Genomic DNA, 20852 nt, shown 5'->3' with positions numbered 1-20852 from the left:
GAGGAGGAAAATCCTATTTCAGAAAATCCTGATCACACTAACTATGAAGTCCAGCCTGTGGTGGTGGGCGAGACCATTCAACCTTCTAAATAACTGTTGTCTTGGCCCCATCTCGTGGATCACTTATTACTGACGAAAGTCAGGTAGGTTGGGGTGCCCACTACAAAGATCAATTGAGCCAGGGGAATTGGCAGTTCAACACAGAGAGCATAATAATATTGGAACTAAGAGCAACATGGATGGGGGTATCGCACTCTGCTCCAAGTCCATACTCCTACAGATGGACAACAGGGCAGCAGTAGCCTACATCCAGAGCCAAGGAGGTACACATAGCAGATTTCTATCCAGCAAGGTAACCCTGGTTTTAGGGTGTGCCAAGAAGAATCTCGCCCATCTCAGAGTGTCCTATATTGCAGCTCTCGAAAATCAACTACCGCATCACCTGCCAAGAGAGTTCGCCAACAACAATGAATGGTTTTTGGACCAAGGCATCATTCGATGGATTTGTCATCAAGGGCGCAGTTCTCAAATAGTCCTATTTTTTGCGTCTTCACTAAAACACCAAGTCGCCTGGTTTCTTCATGAGATATCCTTCCCAGAAATCAGCGGGAGTGGATGCCCTAGTCCAGCCTTGGACCTTCCAGATAGAATATGCATTTCCTCTGGTACCTCTGATTCTGAAGTTCCTTCAACACTTGACACAGGAGAAAGTGACCATCTTAGCAATTATCCCTTGCTGGCCAAGGAGGACCTTGGTTCACACTCTTGGCCAAGCTATCTCTTTGCAAGCCATTACTCCTTCCAAGCACACACAACCTTCTGTCTCAAGGAAACTTCATCTACTCACATCCAGAGATCCTGGATTTTAGGGCTTGGAAATTGAGCGGAAAAGGCTGGGGGATTTATTTTTCTCCCATGGAATAATCCAGATACTGCTTCAAGCCAGAAAGTCATCCACCAATAATACCTACTACAAATATGGAAGAAGTGTTCAGGGTTTGCGGAAAAGCCAACGATTTTTCCATGATATTCTCCTTTTTTTCTTTTTGTCTACAAAGGGGTTTAGATCTGGATTTGGGGTTGAGTACCCTAAAGGTGCAAGTTTCAGTCTTATCAGCCCTGACAGACACAAGATGGGCCTCTGATAGAACATTTTGAGAGGGCAGTTCTAAGACTAGGATCTAGATCTAGAAGGTCCCTATAGCCAAAGTGGGATTTACTCTTTGCTACTCAATACTGTTATAGTTCCCCCTTTTTGCACCCACTGAAGAATGTGTTCTGGAAAATTTTACCCTTAAAGATGCCTTTCTAATACCCATCACCTCAAACGGGAGAGTTTCAGATATTCAAACTTAGGGGCTCAAGAACGATACATTATGTTCATCCCGGACAGAGTCGCCTTACAGCCTGTTCAGCAGTTTGTCTCCAAAGTGCCACCAGTTCACCACCTTAATCGGGAGTGGGTCCTCCAGATGTTCAAGGAAAATCCAGTCACCTCAAAGTGACATGAACTGGATGTAGAAAGAACTCTGCAATGGTAAATTGAGCTGACGCAAGCTTTTCGTGAAGACCAACGCCTAGCAAGCTGGATTGTACATCTGCTACAAAGGCATACTGGGCTAGTGGTCTTCCAGTGACGAGGGCAATCAATGCTCTCTCGACTTGGGGAATGGCCTCCTCTTGGGCGGCTTTAGCGCAGGTCTTTCAGGAATGACTTATTATGCGACAAGTTGCTCTTTTTTTAACACCTTCATGGCTCACTATAGCCTGGAGCCAGCCGCCCTTCCAGGGATTTTGGGAAAAGGGCTTTACAGATTGGCAGTTCTGTAATCCAAATTTAATTATATATTTTCATAGCCCTCCCTGTGAGCGCGTTATTAAACATATGTATGCTGCCATGGAGACACCAGGAAAACGGAAAACTGAATACTTACCTTTCCGTAATTTTCCTTTCCTGGTGCCTATCCATGGCAGCATACACCCTCCCTTTCTATAATCCTTAACGTTTGAGTGTAGTTACAAGAATGACTTGGGGGGGCTGACTCTCTCTTTTATAAGAGTTAAAGTGGTACTGTGGGTTGGTTGGGGGCGGAGTAACCAACCATATGTATGCTGCCATGGATAGGAATCAGCAAAGGAAAATTACAAAAGGGCAAGTATTCAATTTTCCGTTATGTGGTTTAGTAGGCAGAGGATTGGGTTTTGTTTACTTTGTTTAAATTGTTTTTTTTTCCCTTCTATTTGGACTAAATCTCAGAAGGATGAGATAACTGCGTCAGGATTACCAGTTGACATTTTACCACCTGCCTCTTCTGCGAGAATGCATTCAGTATGTTGTGTTCTGGTGGCCATCTTCTTCAAAGACAAAGCCACAGAAACTTGGTCAGTGCTGGGGTATTAGTGGCTCCCTTCTCCAGACGCACAAACCCTATCCATTCCACACTGGCAGATCTCAGGCGCATGGGAGCTGGGACAAAAGTTTATTTTCAAACCTATTCATAGCCCCAAAACCAAATTGGGGCATCCGCCCAATACTGGACTTAAAGTGATTCTAAAGGCAGAAGATTTTTACCTTTTTAATGTATTCTATGCATTTAAGATATAAAAACTTCTGTGTCCAGCAGCCTCCCTCAGCCCCTCTAATACTTACCTGAGTCCTATCTAGATCCAGCGATGTTGCACGAGAGCCTCTGTTGTCCGGGACTCTCCCTGACTGGCTGAGACACAGCAGTCGGTGCCATTGTCTCCCGCTGCTGTCAAAGTCCGTGCGCCAATCAGGAGAGAGAGGAGCCGCAGCTCCGTGTCTGAATGGGCACACAGAGCAGCGGCTATGGAGGCACTCAGCAGGAGGGAGAGGGCTGGAGCGCCGGTGAGGAGCCCGAGAAGAGGAAGATATGGGCCGCTCTGTGCAAAACCACTGCATAGAGCAGGTAAGTATAACATGTTTGTAATTTTTAAACAAGAGACTTTAATATCACTTTAAAGCGGTAGTAAACCTCACCTTTAAAAAAAAAAAAAAAAAAAAAAAAAACCTGCAAGACAATGGCATAATGTGCTAGTATGCATCGCATCACGTACTAGCACAGTAACTACTTACCTTAGAACAAAGCCCTCCAGCGGCATGCTTTCACCCCTGACAGGGCTTCCATTTTCACCCGGTCTCCCTTCCGGGTTGGAGTGCTCCAGCCTTCTGATGGCCGAGCTGCGATGACGTTACTCCCATGAATGCACGGGTATGTCATCTCTTCAGAGCACATGTGCTGGTGACGTCACCAGCTGCATGCAGTGTGAATATCTCCTGTAGGTACAACTTAATATTAAGACTTTACTACCACTGTAAAATCACTAAACAGATATCTTTGTATTCCAAAATTTTGGATGAAAACTACAAGATCTGTTATTGTTTCCCTCAGATAAGTGGAATTGCATCTGTAAACATAGTAAATAACAAAAATAATGCAGCGTTCCTTTAAGTACTACAAACAAAATATATAACGAGAGAATATAACGTACTCCCCAAAGTGTTTATATAAACTTAAAAATCCTCTGAACATCAAAAATGAATTTATACAAACATATACAGTTTTTCTTGTGGACACAATATAAATCTTCCCATGTGCTGAAACAACGTGTAGAAGTCCAACAAAAGCTCCGCTGTATTAATCGTGAATTATACCAGTACTCTATAAAACGGTGTATTCTGAAAAATCACAGAGAGTCAGCAGTGTTGTGATTCTATCAACATCAGCCACTGGGAAGCTCACTGTACTGCTGCTTCTCCTCCCCCAGCTCTTATGCAGCTGAGAACAGAGGGAATTACTTATAAAAAAAAAAAAGTTATTTATAATGGGTTTTTTTATATCTACACAAAAATGTTTTACCTTTCATTTCTATTTAAACTGAATGGATTGTTTTACAAGGTGATCGTTTACAATCGCTTTAAACAGGAGGTCATATACACCTTTTAAAGTGATTGTAAGCCCACAGCTTGTAAAACAACCCATTCAGTTAAGTTTTTTTTTTTTTTAAGTGATCACATTCTCTCTGTTCTCAGCTGCATAAAAGCTGGGGGGGAGGGGAAGTAGCAGCACACTGGGCTTGCCAGTGAATGGCTGTGCAGCGGGGGGCGAGTCAAGTCTGATCATTGGAGGAGAGCAAGCTGAGTTCTCAGCACAGCTACAGAAATGACCATGGTGTGCTCTCATGCTTAGTGTGGTGCGTTTTTAAAAGGAAAGCAGAGGGACTGGCAGGAACACCAAGGATTTCACACAAAGGAAATGATACAAAGAGAACAGGATACTTTCTCATACAAGTACATGGTACAGCAGACACATATTAGGAATATGAAGTGTTGGGGTAACAAATGCTTTAAGGAACGGATTCCCTAGATCTCACTCATTCATTGTGTCCTTCTCCTTCTGCTACTGCTTGGGAACTCATTCAATTACATAGGAACATAAAAAGTATGGTGCTCACCAATTTTTTTGTTAATACACATCTTTAAATTATTCCATTGACATTAGTAAATATATGCATATCTTGAGTCGGCAATAGTTACCAGGTTGGAACACTCCTTGGTATCATCACGGGCCTGCCCAGCGTGATGACATCCGTAAACCACACGGAGCTTTCTCACTGTACAAGCTGGTCTTGGCACACCTTTTCTGGGTGACATTTCTTTTAAATAAACAAGCAAATACTTCACATATTACACTCTGAGATCTGCTCTTTTGTTCCTCTTATGATCCATATGCCTGAGCGGAGTTGGTAAACACTGGAGAACCTGTGTGTCAAAGTTGTATGTCAGCCAGGTGTTGTTGATCCCTTAAAATAATACAGAGATCCCTTTCATTCACTGAGGAGCTTTATTTTTACCAGCAGGACACCATGCAGTGAACACCAGTGTGTTGTGGTTTTTGAGCACATCAGCTTCATAAAATTCAACTGATTTCATTCACTGATTTAAAGCGACTTGCACTGTTAATTTGTGTTGCGCAATATTTAAAGAGATATTTGTTGATTTTACATTTCAGTACCTGTGGATTTTGTGATAACGTATTTCCTACTGCAGTAGTGCTGAATTCTATTTTGAGCATTTATTTTTTTTTTAAAGAAACTGCACGCCTAGTTTTATTTTAAAGTGGTTGTAAAGGCTGAAGGCATTCTATGCATGAAGGTAAGAACCTTCATTATGCAATTCCCCCCCCTAATACTGCCCTAATCCCAATCTTGATCCAGCGAAGTGCATGAGACTCGAGGCTCTCCTGGGTCTCTCACTCCTGATTGGCTGAAATGCAGCAGCAGGAGTGATTGGCTCCCGCTGCTGTCAATTACAGCCAGTAGGGTGGGGCTGAGCCACGCTCTCTGTGTGTTATGGACTAGAGAGCTGGCTCGGGAGTGAGCACGCACGAGTGCCCCCACAGCAAGAGGCTTGCTAAGGGGGCACTCGGCAGGGGGAGGGGCCCAAATCGCCGGCGGGTAACCTGATTAGATGCGTGCCTCCAGACTTTCGCAAAGTTAGGTACTACAGGTATATCACGCGTTAACACAGAGAGCGGCCGGGAGTTACCTTGGAAACCAGTAAACAGTGACACGCAAGGTCAGTACTCCCAGTCTTAAAACCGCTATATTCCTTTCTTAAAATCCTCATAACAAAATAGGAAATACATACATAGGAAAAATAATATATGTCCAACTGTTAAAGTTTATGTAATTAACTACCTCAATACTGGGCCAATTCTGACATTTCTCATATGCGTGAAAAAAATCTACTTTTTTTTTTTTTACTAGAAAATTACTTTGATCCCCCAGACATTATATATATATTTTTTTTAAGCAGAGACCCTAGAAAATAAAATGGCGGTCATTAAAACAATTTTATGTCGCATGGTATTTGCGCAGCGGTCTTTCAAATGCAATTCTTTTGGAAAAATACACTTTAATTAAAAAAAACAAAAATGTAAAGTTAGCCCATTTTTTGGGAATAATGTGAAAGATGAGGTTATGCCAAGTAAATAGATGTATAACATCACGCATTAAAGTTGCGCGTGCTCATAGAATGGTGACAAATTACAGTAATTAAATTATCCATAGGTGACACTTTAAAAGCCTTTGCAGGTCACCAGTTTAGAGTTACAGAGGAGGTCTGGTGCTAGAATTATTGCTCTTGCTCTGATCATGGCGATACCTCACATGTGTGTTGTGATCACTGTTTACACATGCGTGTGGGACTGACGTGTGCGTTCACCGCTGTGTGTGTGAGCACGGGGTGACAGGGGTGCTTTAAAAAAAAGTGTTTGTTTTTTTGTTTTTATTATTTATTTTGTTTTATTTATTTTTGTAGTGTTTTTAATGTAAACATCCCTTTTGACGGCAATAGCAATGGCAGGTACCCCCCCCATCTCTCCTTAGGGCGCCATTGCAGCTGATCAGACACAGATCAGTCTGATCAGCTGCTTCGTTGGCCCCATAGCAACAAACAAAGCTGTAATCAAAATTGACGACATTGTCGATGCTTGCTGGTTCTGACGTCACACAACAGCTTCAGTTCCTCTCACTGTGAGGCTAGAGATGGATGCTGCCGGTGGGATCGCTCCCGGGCTTCCCGATCGCTCTGGAGAGCACGGTAATGGCGGCAGAAGGGGGGTGGGACCCCCTTCCGCCCTTTGTAAAAGTATTCCAGTGGCTGCCCAGCTGCTCGGAATTACTTTTACCTCGGGGCTAAAAAAAATGACACCCGGATCATGGTTGTAGCCTCAACCATGATCCCGGTATAACCACCGCCCTCCCAGGAAGTATATATACAGTGGCCGTAGGGAGGTGGTTAAATAGAACCTAAATACATAAAACAAGTCTAAAAAAAATGTACATATAAAAAAATACTTAAAATTGTAATTATTTCTTGGTAGACTAGACCTTTAAAACCAGATTTATAACCCTAAGCACTAAATAAAAGAATAAGGGATTCATTGATTAGAATCACTAATACAACTATACTTAGTCTAATCCTCTCCACAGCCGAGATACGAGAGGACTGCAGTTCTGGGGGCTATAAAAGGTGAAGAAACAACGAAGGGGAAGCAATTTCATTAGGCAGTTGAGTAGGAGGGATTCATGTTGGATATGATACTACGGTTCTGGCCGCAGGGGTCTTTGACCTCAACTGTTTTATTAGTGATGCATAAAGAGGATTAGGGTAATTGCAGGTGTATTTATTAGTGGGTGCTTTATATTTAAATCCCCACTGCAGGCAAAAAGATTCCCATGCAGCGGGGCTGTGCCGCACTGCACGGGTCGGCTGCTTGTTTTGTCCAGGGGAAAGGAGGAAGCTATATACTCACCCGATCCTCCGCTCCACCAGCAAACGGTGCTCCCTCATCCATCAGTGGCCTGTTCCTGATGTCCTCATGTCTAGAGAAGGTATGTGGGCTTAATGATGTCAGGAACAGTCCACCACTCTAGACCGCGAGGGGGGGGCTACAGGGACCCCGCTTGTGCTGGCAGGATCGGAGGATTGGGTAAGTATAAGGCCCCTTTCACACATGCATTACTTGGAACCCTCAAACATTATATAATGTATTATCTGAAATAGAGGTCGACCGATATATCGGCCGATATTTCGGCCGATATTTGGCCTTTTTAAAGAAATCAGCATCAGCCGATTTTTTTTTTTTTTTTTTTTTTTTTGTGCAAAAATCGGCCGATTACCTCCCTTCCCCACACTCCTCTGACAGTTTCACACACTGAGTGGCTCTGTGCTCAGTGTGTGAAACTGATTTGCAACTGAATGCAGAGAGAGGAGCTGTCAGAATTCAGCGTGATGTTGGGGGTGGGCGAGACCCGGGGTGGGCGGGGACCCAGATGTCAAACACCAGCCAATGGGATAGGATCTGGGGCGGGCAGCTATGTGTATGTGGCCCCGTCCACTTTCTTAAGCAGCCCAATCATTGGCTGGTGTTTGATAGCTGCAGGGCCCCGCCCACCCGGTCCCGCCCACCCCCGACATCATGCTGAATTCTGACAGCTGGTCTCTGCTTTCATATAGTGTAACTGAAACTGACAAATCGGTTCAGTGTGAAACCTGCCAGTGCCAACCAGTGCCACCTATCAGTGCCAGTGAACGGATATGTAATCTGCTTACCAGAAAAAAAATGACTTCTTTAATTAAAAAGAAAGTCAAACAGCGCTTATGCAGGATAGTGCCTGCTCACATGGAATTAGACTGGCGATGTATAGGAACCTTCCTCCTCATGGATATATGCAGGATATACAAAAAAGAATGGAGGACATCCATAGCATAATAATGTTTATTAAAGATAGAATTGTCAAATTGGGTATCAGAAGGATTACATAAAAAAATTCTTAATCAAAAAGAAGCAGATTATTTGATTATTCATGCCCCTAAAATACCAGCATTATATTTAGTGCCAAAAATACACAAAAATAAAGAATTTCCCCCCGGGCCGAACCATAATTAGCGAGATTGATTCCCTTTTTTCTCTACTAAGAGAATACCTTGATGGGTTCTTCAAGCCGTTAGTTTCACAAAGTCCCTCCTATCTTAAGGACGGTAGAGACTTGATTGTATTGCTACAAAAGTTGGTTGCCACTGAAGACACCCTTAATGGTAACAGTGGACATCGAGTCCCTTTATACCAACATCCAGCATAAGGATGCACTAGAAGCCATTAAATGGGCATTATCAAGAGAATCCAAATTAAATAAAGTCCAAATCAATTGCTTAATTAGGGGCCTTGAGTTAGCCATGGGCAACAATTACTTTTGGGCCAAGGATGAATACTATAGCCAGACTGGGGGTGTGGCTATGGGGGCTCGCCACGCCCCAAGTGTGGCTAATGTAGTTCTTAATAAGTGGGAACAAGAAACCATCTTTAAAAACAGAAATAAATCACTAGCCTTTTACAAAAAGTACATTGATGATGTTATTCTCTTTTGGCAAGGGTCTATGGCCAGTTTCCAAACTTTTTTGGCACAAATGAATAACAACCAGTATGGCCTAAACTTCATGGCAGAATGCAGCAATGTAAGTGTGAATTATTTGGACCTTACTATAACTAAAAATAATAGCATTTTTGACACACAGACTTTTTTCAAATTGACGGACAGAAATGGCTTTGTGCCAGCCCATAGTTGCCATCATCCTCAGTGGATAGGGGCTGTCCCCAAAGGACAATATATGAGACTCAGGCGCAATTGTGCTAATAATGATGATTTCTACACCCAAGCTGAGGTACTCACTTAAAGATTTCTTGAAAAGGGCTACACATTGGAGACACTAAACAAAGTGCTGGCACAAGTGTCCTCAATGGATAGACAATCACAAACAACAAAACCCAAACCTGAATATAAGGGTGAGGTGGCCTTTATATAGTGTTTCCATAGACAATATAGACAAGTAGAACCTATTTTCAAGAAACGTTGGCCCTATAGTCCTAAAAGATAAGGATCTACAATCCTCAATCAACCGCCCAAGCCCAGTTTCATCTATAGGAGGGCTCAGGGGTTGAGGAATAGAATAGATTGGAATGTACCTTCCACTTTTTTGGATGGCTCTGGTTTCCATTTCTGCACTAGATGCAAAGCGTGCAGAATTACGAGGAGACCGGGAACATCTAAAAAAAAATTCACAATTCCAGTCTACAGTAACCAAAGAAAACTTTAAAATTAAACCCCTTTATCATATGTAACTCAGATCATGTCACCTACGTGTTGGAGTGTCCATGTTCCCTCCAATACGTGGGCCGAACTACAAGACAACTTAGAATTAGAATAAACGAACATCTTACAAACATTAAAAAAGGATTCCCAAATCACTGTGTTTCTAGACATTTTAAACTTTTCCACAACAGTAACCCTACACTTTGCACTTTTTATGCAATAGACAAAATTTCCAAGCATTGGAGGGGAACACATATGAAGAGGGAAATCTCAAAAAATGAAACCAAGCGGTTATATAGATTGAGGACAATGCAACCATATGGTATGAATATTGAGCTGGATCTTAACTGTTTTAGTTGTCTAATGACTAATTAAGACCCTGTATTTATTTAGTATCCCAAAAAAAAATTCAGCTCTATTAGATATTTTATGTTGGGCGATGTGGTATTGCTTAAGATATTTTTTAAACATTTTAGGCCAAAAATTTATGTCAGGTATTTAGCTGACAATTTAGTGTGTTGGTATTATTAGAAATTAGGTCATTTAATGTGTATAACTACTGGGTTCACACTGCCACCTAGGGGCCGTTGATGGACCTACGGGTTTTTTTTTAGATAAATGATGATGTCCATATATTATGTTATGACCATTTTTTAAATTTGTATTTTATTGGTATGTGTTATCACTGGAGGAGGTACATCTTTAAAAAGATGTTGTGTAATAATCACTATGCAGCTAAACAGTAAATTGCTCTTCAGACCGGCACTGCGGCTGCGCATAAAACTTCTCCTTTTTTCTTTAAACAATTACAAACCCAGACTATAAAAACTGTGACCACTAGTGACCAGGTACGCTTCCTGAAGACGTAATCACGAAACGTATGTCGAGGCGGTACCTGGTCACGACAGCCTATGCAACTTCCGGTCCTTCTGGTTGCCGATCGTAGCGGGTGGAACGCACGACATCCACTGAGGTGGACGCGAGGCTGACATATCCCACCCCTCCTGTAACAATAAGCCAGCAGCCCCAGTGCCGGGAGAGGCACTTTTAAATGTAAGGAGCCATTTGGCTACACTTTTTTTTTATATATTCAATTTTTAATAAACGTTATTATGCTATGGATGTCCTCCATTCTTTTTTGTATATCCTGCATATATCCATGAGGAGGAAGGTTCTTATACATCTCCAGTCTAATTCCATGTGAGCAGGCACTATCCTGCATAAGCGCTGTTTGACTTTCTTTTTAATTAAAGAAGTCATTTTTTTCTGGTAAGCAGATTACATATCCGTTCACTTTGGGTGTCGATTTTCTAATTTTGGTGAAGGATCATTATCAAATTATTGGAAGATAACATCACAGTTGCAAGATTTGGTGTTAAATTTATATGGATTTTGTCATCATTTCCAATTTATTGGGACTTTTATATCACGTATTTCTACACATTGTTGCACAGATGGACATTTGATTGTTTTTTAACTAATAATTCTATTGATGCATGAATATTTATGATCACTTGATTTATATATCACGGTTTTCTTTATAATGCTGCACAGATGGACAAAAAACTGTCTTTCATATGTTATTAATTTGTGATTGGTGTAGGATCACCTATGGTCATTTGACCATTCACATTAGCGTCCCCTATTTCACTTTCTATGTCATTTAGAGCACACCACTCTACAAGAGGAGCAGCACTTTATTTAGTATAACACAGATATCATATTTTTTGTAATTGGTGCGGAGTTGGTATTGGTACCCACAATACAAATCAGTGCCACCTAGCAGTGCCAACCAATGCCACCTGCCAGTGCCAATCGCCACTGCCAATCAGTGGCAACCAGTGGCACCTGCCAAAAAAAGAAAAAACGGCCGCAAAAATCTGCATCATATATCGGCTGGCCCGATTTCTAAATATCGGCATCAGCCAGAGAAAAATCCATATCTGTCAACCTCTAATCTGAAAGCAAAGTCCCTGTAGAATAGAATGGTAGCATTTTTTTTATTTCACATGATATTTGTGCAGCAGTTTATCAGATGCAATTTTTAAGTAAAAAATATACTTTAATGAATTTATTGCACACAAAAACAATATAATACCCAATTTTTTTGTAAAATATAAAAGATGATGTTATGCCAAGGAAATAGATTCCAAATGTGTCATGCTTTAAAATTGCACACGCCCCTGGAATGGCAACAAACTACGGTACATTAAATTATACACAGGCAATACTTTTAAAAGCTTTTACAGGTTACCAGTTTTTATAGTTAGACAGGAGGTCTGGTGCTAGAACTGTTACTCTGACGTTCGTGGCAATACCTCACATGTGTGGTGCGATTACTGTTTACGTATGCACAAGGGACCTACGTATGTGTTAATGGACCCAGAACAGAGGCTCGGGGGCGAGCCTGCTCGGGTGCCCCCATAGCAAGCTGCTTGCTATTGATGCACTTGGCAGGGGGGATAGGCCAGGAGTGCTAGCGGGGGACCTGAGAAGAGGAGGATCGGGCTGTTCTGTGCAAAACCATTGCAGTGATCATAAGATGACTGACTGTAGATGCAAATGTAGATTTCTCATGACTACATCAACCCTCCTGTCAATCAAAGCAGTTGTTTGTTGGCCCCAGTAGTCCTTTGTGCCTCATACCTGAGCACATTATCAGTACAATAAGTTAGAATGATCTTGTACTTGGACGGTCTATGGCCACCATACCTTAGAACAGTTCAGTGTAATATAGCAGAAAGCTGAAGCTGTGATGGTTCAGAAGGCAGACACAATAGTTCATTCTTTCACATTCACACATATTATTGCACTTTGGAAGTGTCATGTGTAAAGTTTAGTCTTGTTACTATGGCAGTGCCAGTAGATAGACTGAGTAAAGTTGGACAGGATCGACTTGCTCAGCATTTGTGTGACCCCAAACTCAAAGGGCAGACATTAGCAATATACCTAATGTGATACAGCACCGCAGTTTACCAGAAGTTAAAAGAAAATGCAATCACTTGCAATATAGTATGGTATTGTTTACAGTGCTGTGACAAAGTCCTGTGGCATTGAAAGCGAAACCCCCCCAAATTATTATTTATTAGATGTGTGTGGGGTGTGAATGATGTGAAACAAGCAATATATGAGCTTTAGCTGTGTTTGTCTTTTTTGTGTTTGCAGTAGACTTTGTCATCTGGCTACAGCCCTGTGTTTATTTGATTCATTACCAGTGAGTGCTCAGTATCAGGATATGTTTCTTGTATTGCGAGTAATCTGTCAGGGCAGGTTTTACCAAGTTGTTGTGCAACACATATAAAGTAGAGAACATAATAGGCTGTCATACAACACCTTAATTATTAGATAAACCAAATCAAGGCTGTGCTTTTGCCATATGTGATTAAAATTATAAGCTGTGATTGCAACAGTGATCTGTAAACTAATACATTGGGCCTAATATATATTCACATGCATCATCTATGAGCTAGAGATGTTACACTTTCTCCCTTGTTACTCTTTTGGTTTTCTTTTTATTTAATATAAAGTATAGTGGTTGCCAAGACTTGCAATTCGGATAGAGTAGTGAGGGGTTAGAGTCCTTATCAGATTTTATATTGCGTTCTGTGTCTCCCTAAGGGCGATTTACCCTCTCTTATTTGTCCTGGTGACCATTATCACCAGGACTGAAGGTGAGTGAAAATCCAAAAACTTTAGTTGCCACCTAAACAGGAATAGAGCAGAAATCTTCTAGTGGGAACATGTGTTCCAGTGACAACGGTCTTAGTGGATTTACTTGGCTTTGGAGAGATTTTCTCTCACTTGACAGATTTTAACCCTTCCCTACGCTATCCAAGCCAAAAACAATTTTCTGGATATATGAACATACTTAAAAATACCACTGCAAGTAATACTGCGATTCACTTTCAGGCTCATAAAGGTGAACACTCTTAATTAAACTGTTTTCTTAAAGGTAAACTCCAAATGGATAGCTAAGTACAATACATTTACTTAAGTGGATATACCTGCCAAAGGATTTGAATCTTTGTTTTTCCAGCTCTAAGATTTACACAGCTCTGTCACACAGCAGAGCATTGTCTAGCTGAGTAGGAGACCTGATTTATCTCATGTTGTTTATCCTTTATTCCCTTAGATTACCTAAGATATATATCCTTGAGGTACAGTTGTGCTCATATATTTTACATATCCTGGCAGAATTTATGATTTCTTGGCCATTGTTCAGAGAATATGAATAATAACACAAAAACATTTCTTTCACTCATGGTTGGTGTTTGGCTGAAGCCATTTATTATCAATCAACTGTGTTTACTCTTTTTTAAATCCTAATCACAACAGAAACTACCTAAATGACCCTGATCAAAAGTTTACATACCCTGGTGACTTTGGCCTGATAGCATGCACACAAGTCGACACAAAGGGGTTTGAATGGCTATTAAAGGTAACCATCCTCACCTGTGATCTGTTTGCTTGTAATTAGTGTCTGTTTATAAAAGGTCAATGAGTTTCGGGACTCCTGACAGACCTTTAAATCTTTCATCCAGTGCTTCACTGACGTTTCTGGATTCTGAGTCATGGGGACAGCAAAAGAATTGTCAAAGGATCTGTGGGAAAAGGTAGTTGAACTGTGTAAAACGGTAAATGTATATAAAAAGATATCCAAGGAATTGAGAATGGCAATCAGCAGTGTTCAAACTCTAATCAAGAAGTAGAAAATGAGGGGATCTGTTGAAACCAAACCACGGTCAGGTAGACCAACTAATATTTCAGCCACAACTGCCAGGAAAATTGTTCGGGATGCAAAGAAAAACCCACAAATAACTTCAGGTGATATACAGGACTCTCTGTAGACGTGGTGTGGCTGTTTCAAGATGCACAATAAGGAGGCACATGAAGAAAGATGGGCTGCATGGTCGAGTCACCAGAAGAAAACCATTAGCACAGAGATAAGCCTCAAACCTTCTGGCAGTCATTTGGAGTGATGAGCCCGAAATTGAGCTTTTTTGGCCACAACCATAAACACTACATTTGGAGAGGAGTCGACAAGACCTATGTTGAAAGGTACACCATTGAAACAGAGGTGGATCGCTGATGTTTTGGAGCTACAAAGGCACAGGAAAGTTGGACAAAATCAATGGCAAGATGAATGCAGTATGTTATCAAAAAATACTGGAGGAACATTTGCATTCATCAGCCAGGAAGCTGCGCATGGGACGTACTTGGACATTCCAACATGACAATGATCCAAAACACAAGGCCAAGTAGACCTGTAATTTGGCTACAGCAGAATAAAGTGAAGATTCTGGAGAGGCCATTTCAGTCTCCTGACCTCAATATCATTGAGCCACTCTGGGGAGATCTCAAACGTGCAGTTCATGTAAGACAGCCCAAGAATTGACAGGAACTGGAGGCTTTTTGCCAAGAGGAATGGGCAGCTTTACCATCTGAGAAGATAAAGAGCCTTGTCCACAAATACCACAAAAGACTTCCAGCTGTCATTGATGTTAAAGGGGGCACTACACGGTATTAAGAACTGGAGTATGTAAACTTTTGATCAGGGTCATTTGGGTAGTTTCTGTTGTCATTATGATTTAAAGAGTAAACACAGTTGATTGATAATAAATGGCTTCAACCAAACACCAACCATGAGTGAAAGAAAAGTTTTTGTGTTATCATTCATATTCTCTGAAAAATGGCAAAGAAATCATAAATTCTGCCAGGGTATGTAAACTTATGAGCACAACTGTACATCTATCAAGAGGTATATTTGGGGGTCACCAATGCTGATTTTTCTGAGAATGCATGTCACCTGTTACTTTGATGTGACTTTCATACTTTATGGGTCACTGAGCTAGGAAAAAATATGCAAATCAGAAAAATCACAGTAACCTTCTTTCTTGTCCATTGAGGGATGCAGGAATTCATATACAGGCAATTTGGATACTGGCAAACTGATTTTCTGAAGAGAAGCAGTTTTGTGGCCTCTTGCCCTTGGCTCCCTTCCAAAAGACATAATACCTGCAAGGTTTAACTGCAGGTGTCTATCATGGGTAGCTACTGCCTCCCAAGTGACGCTGTTCAGCAAAAGCCTTCGCTGAAAAGGTTTACACCCTGTGTGCTATTGGGCCTCTTTTCAACAGTTCACACACTTCTCCCTGTCAATGGTGTCAAGGTCCTTGAGGCCCAGGTACCCCCTCTCGGAACAGTCTCCCTTTCTCTCATGGACCCTCAGCCTATCTCATCCCCATACTCTGTTGCTTGGGACCAGGTATCCCCCAGAGTGATTTATCATTCTCTTTAGGTAAGCAAGATGGTCTCCTCTATCCTGGTCTTGAGCAACAGGTTAGTCCTTTGTGGTCCTCCCTTGGATGTTGCCGACTTCCCCTGTCTTGAAGGGAACTGCTTGTTCCTTGCTGTATCTCACAAAGTAATATGAGGAGTCTTTTGATGTTAGCAGGGCTGCAGTGATTTAGCTTAGCTTAGGTCAGGAGTACTACCCAGGGTGAACAAGTGCACTTTGTCTGAATATGCAATTGTGATTGATTTACACACACACACACACACACACACACACACACACACACACACACACACACATATACATACAGGCCACAGCAAAGCAGATTTAAAGCTCCATTTACATGGGCAATTAGCACAACCTGCAATTTCCAGTGGCAAGAATATGCAAATTTCTGCAGCTCTAATGAAAGATGTGGGCGAATAGCTACGGCTGCTTAGTGTTTGGGAATATATCTTTTTTATAACAAAAACGAGGTTCGCAAATACTAAGGGAGTGGGTGGACATGTACTAGAGCAGTGTGTGTGTGTGTGGGGGAGAGAAAGCCTTGGGCAGGTGAATTGTATTTTTCATATACATTGTAGGTTCTGTTTTGACTGGAGTTTGCCTTTCAGTTAAAATAGTGGGAATATTTATGTAGAAATATTTTAAGTGTAAAAAAAAAAAAAGCAAAAAAACTAATAAATGGAAAAAAAATACTGAAAGTTTATGTAAAGGTAGACCATTTCTATACAAATGTATACTAAACGTACTCATATCTCTGATCTCTCTGCAGGATGTACCACTGATTGGGAAAAATGGGAAGAATTTTAGCTACAGCTGGGACATTATTGTCTTACTACTTATTGATGGTGTCTTATTCCACCTACAAAGTGTCACAGCATACGCCCTTATGGGGAAGATCTCTCCAGTAACGTTCAGGTATGGTTATTCCACGGACATGCACACAAACGTAGTTTCTTCTGAATGTTTCACCAGAGGAGGAGATAGGCAACTCTGTGCAAGACATTGTAGTCAGCAGAAGGGAGCAGCAAATAGTTCAAAGACTAGATAGTTTGCAGGTTGTGCATTCTGAACTAATTTCCCTTCTTCGAAAATCTAGTGTAATGCTGTAGAAGACTCAGTAAATGAAATGTCCTTTTTCTGTTGTAGCACTTGATATATTAAATGCTTTCAGCTGAACTCCAGGCAGATATAAAAGACACAAATTAGAGCAGTAATAAACCCAAAAAGAAAACCATTATTAAGTTCCAGCTCATGGAAGACCAAGAAAACTTAGAGAGAGAACTGCTCATTTGATGGCTAGAAAAGCAAAGGCAAATTCTTTTATGCTTACAGAAGACCTACAGGCAGGTTTGACTGACACAGGAACAGTGTTGCACTATTCATCGGAAGAAAGCTTTATCTGTAAGCTCATCACAGTGATGTCTGGATTATGTAAAATAGCAACTACCAACTTTAGTGCAGCTTTGTGTTTGTTATTACAGTGCTAAATATATTTTTATACATACAAGCAGCATAGGTGCTTTAGTCTGACTTCATATCAGCCTCCTACAATCCTAGTATAGTGGAGCTCAGAGTAGAAGAGGGAGAAGCAGCACAGGTAGCAAGTTCGTTGTGCTACAGGGTTCACATACTAACTGGGATCATGCTGATAGGAAAACGGGAGAGTCAAGTTACTGAGATAAGCTCATCAAAGTGCTGCTTCTTCGTTCACTGTCCAGTCACAAGGTGGGCAAACAAGAAGACCCGTAAGTGTTGCTTAACCGGTTCCTGACCGGCTCACGTAGATTTACTGCGGCACAATGGCACCGCTGCGTGAAACCCCGTACGGGTATGGGGTCCCCTTTAAGAGCCGCCAGAGGGCCTGCGCGAGCCCGCTGCACAGCGGGGGACCCGATGAGTGTGGCCAGCGGACGCGTTTGCGTGCATGAGAGCCAGCACGGGGATTTGTGTGTGTAAACACACAAATCCCTGTTCTGTCAGGGTAGAGGAGACATATGGTTTGTTCCTACTAAGTCCCATCCCCATACAGTTAGAACACATCTAGGGAACAAACATTTTCCCCTTGATCGCCCCCTAGTGTTAACCCCTTCCCTACCAGTGACATTTCCACAGTAATCGGTGCATATTCATAGCACTGATTGCTGTATAAATGTCAATGGTCCCAAAAATGTGTCAAGTGTCCGATTTGTCCATCGCAGTACTGCTAAAAATTGCAGATAACTGCCATTACTAGTAAAAAAAAAAATAATAAAAATGCCATAAATCTTTCCCATAGTTTGTAGACGCTATAACTTTTGCACAAACCAGTCAATATATGCTTAATGCGATTTTTTTTTTTTTTTTTGGTCGAAGAATATATATTGGCTAAAAATGATGAAGGAATTTTGTTTTTGTTTTTTTGTTTTTTTTTTTTTTTTAATTGGGGGATATTTATTGGAGCAAAAAGTAAAAAATATTTAAATTGTCACACTTTTTTTTTTTTTTTTTTTTTTTTTTTTTTGTTTATAGCGCAATAAATAATAACCACAAAGGTGATCAAATACCACCAAAATAAACCTCTATTTGTTGTAAAAAAAAAAAGGACGCAAATTTAGTTTGGGTTCAGCATTGCATGATCGCGCAATTGTCAGTTAAAGCGACGCAGTGCCAAATTGTAAAAAGTGCTGTGTTCAGGAAAGGGGTAAAAACCTCCTGGGGCTGAAGTGGTTAAAGTACAGTATATTTAACGCCAAAACTTTTTTTCTAATTTCATATACAGCAAGTGAGGGTTCAAATTTGTTGCCTGTTTTTGCCATCTGTGTCTCATTGGCAAGATTTCCCTTCACTGCCATCCTTTCAACAGGAAGTGGGAGGATATATTTCCAATTTAGACAGTTGTCATGGAAACAAGTGTCCCTATTGGAATATTTTTATAATGTATGACTTTCTGTTCTCGAGGCAACTACCATCACTTTCTTTCCTGATTACATTGGTGATCAAGAAAATTGGCAATCTCATTAATGGGAAGCGATGAAAAAAACCTGACATGGGTTCTAAAAGCCTCACTACTTCATCCAAATACTGTATATAAAGAATAAGTCCTGCCAGACAGGACTTTGCTGTGAAAATATCAGGACTGGTAAACATCTCCTGTATATGTATTTCAAGTGTAGATTTAGCTGTTCGACTGGAGTTCAGCTTTGAGGAATTTGTGTGATTTGTTATATTTATCCATTGCTTTCCTGTCATTTCAGTGTCGCCAGCACTGTTAAACACGCACTTTCAATCTGGCTCAGTATTATTGTGTTCGGTAATAGGATTACCAGCCTTTCAGCCATTGGGACTGTCCTGGTCATAATTGGTGTCATGCTCTTCAACAAAGCCAAACAGCACCAGCGAGAAACTATCCGTATGATGACTGTGCCAGCTAACCTGGAGGATGCTGAGCCACCGAAGGGACAAGAGCAGAAATCTCATGGAAAATAGAATGAATATAACTTCATTGCCACCCCTGAAATTATGGAGACTAACTGCTTTCACTGTGTTACTGGATTACCAGGAGGCTATTCCTAACATGACCATGCTTATCAGATGCCCATGAGAGAAGTGTTAAAGCTTTCAAACTAGAATATAAGGGACCATAACATCTTGAATTTAGGCAGAAATGGTCAGGTTAAAGTGCTGCTGTACTTTTGGTGCCAGGCACATTCATTTCAGATGTTAGAACCATTTTATCACTGTTTAACAGCTCTCTACATCTCTTGGTTACTGGGCTCATTTGCTGCTTGCCTTTTTACTGACACAGTGTAAAACATTCATTGGGAGAGAGAAGGGGGAGAACCAGTACCAAGAGATTACAGCCTACAAAAGGCAGGAATGTGGTGCTCTGCTATCCGACTACATGCATCCTATTCATTTGTAGTCAATCCCCCCTTCTATGCAGTGGGGAAATAATATGCTGACATGAAGCAGGTATAGAAAGTAAGCTTAGTTACAATTTCTAAGGATTTTAACTGATTTTGTAAGGGTGATATACCACCTCCTACACTATATTGTCAAAAGCATTGGGACGCCTGCCTTTACACGCACATGAACTTTAATTGCATTCCAGTCTTGGTCCGTAGGGTTCAATATTGAGTTGGCCCACCCTTTATAGCTATAACAGCTTCAACTCTTACGGGAAGGCTATCCACAAGGTTTAGGGGCATGTCAACGGGAATGTTCAACCATTCTTCCAGAAGTGCATTTGTGAAGTCAGGCACTGATGTTGGACAAGAAGTCTTGGCTCCCAGTCTCCGCTCCAGTTCATCCCAAAGGTGCTCTATCGGGTTGAGGTCAATACTCTGCAGGCCAGCGAAGTTCCTCTACCCCAAACTCGCTCATCCATGTCTTTTTTGGACCTTTCTTTGTGCACTTGTCCAAGTTATTTGGTGGAGAGGGGATCATGATGTGGGATTGTTTTTCAGAGGTTGGGCTTGGCCCCTTATTTCCAGTGAAGGGAACTCTTAAGGTGTCAGCATACCAATACATTTTGGACAATTTCATGCTCTCTAATTTGTGAGAACAGTTTGGGGATGGCCCCTTACAGTTGCAACATGACTGCACTTCAGTGCACAAAGCAAGGTCCATAAAGACATCGATGAGCGAGTTTGTGGTGGAGGAACTTGACTGACCTGCACAGAGTCCTGACCTCAACCCAATAGAACACCTTTGGCATGAATTAGGGCGGAGACTGCAAGGCAGGCCTTCTCGTCCAACATCAGTGCCTGACCTCACAAATGCGCTTCTGGAGGAATGGTCAAACATTCCCATAGACACACTTCTAAACCTTGTGGACAGCCTTTCCATAAGAATTGAAGCTGTTATAGCTGCAAAGGGTGGGCCAACTTAATAT

The 20852-nt window shown here is 41.4% G+C and overlaps 1 protein-coding gene across 2 annotated transcripts in view; it reads left to right on the top strand.

The window, feature by feature from the left end:
• SLC35E2B (solute carrier family 35 member E2B) overlaps positions 1 to 20091 on the top strand; it is a 96523-nt gene extending 76432 nt beyond the window's left edge. For both annotated transcript variants that reach the window (XM_073602930.1, XM_073602931.1), the window contains 2 exons: positions 16749 to 16894; positions 19213 to 20091. In XM_073602930.1, the coding sequence (XP_073459031.1) occupies positions 16749 to 16894; positions 19213 to 19444 (378 nt within the window). In that variant the 3' untranslated portion in view covers positions 19445 to 20091. The remainder of the gene's footprint in view (positions 1 to 16748; positions 16895 to 19212) is intronic.
• Positions 20092 to 20852: the final 761 nt, after the last annotated feature.

The sequence above is a fragment of the Aquarana catesbeiana genome, linkage group LG10 (genome assembly GCF_042186555.1).
Source record: "Aquarana catesbeiana isolate 2022-GZ linkage group LG10, ASM4218655v1, whole genome shotgun sequence".
In the NCBI taxonomy this organism is placed as follows: domain Eukaryota; kingdom Metazoa; phylum Chordata; class Amphibia; order Anura; family Ranidae; genus Aquarana; species Aquarana catesbeiana.
The sequence above is the reverse complement of the archived record's forward strand: the minus strand, read 5'-3'. Positions and strand labels throughout refer to the sequence as shown.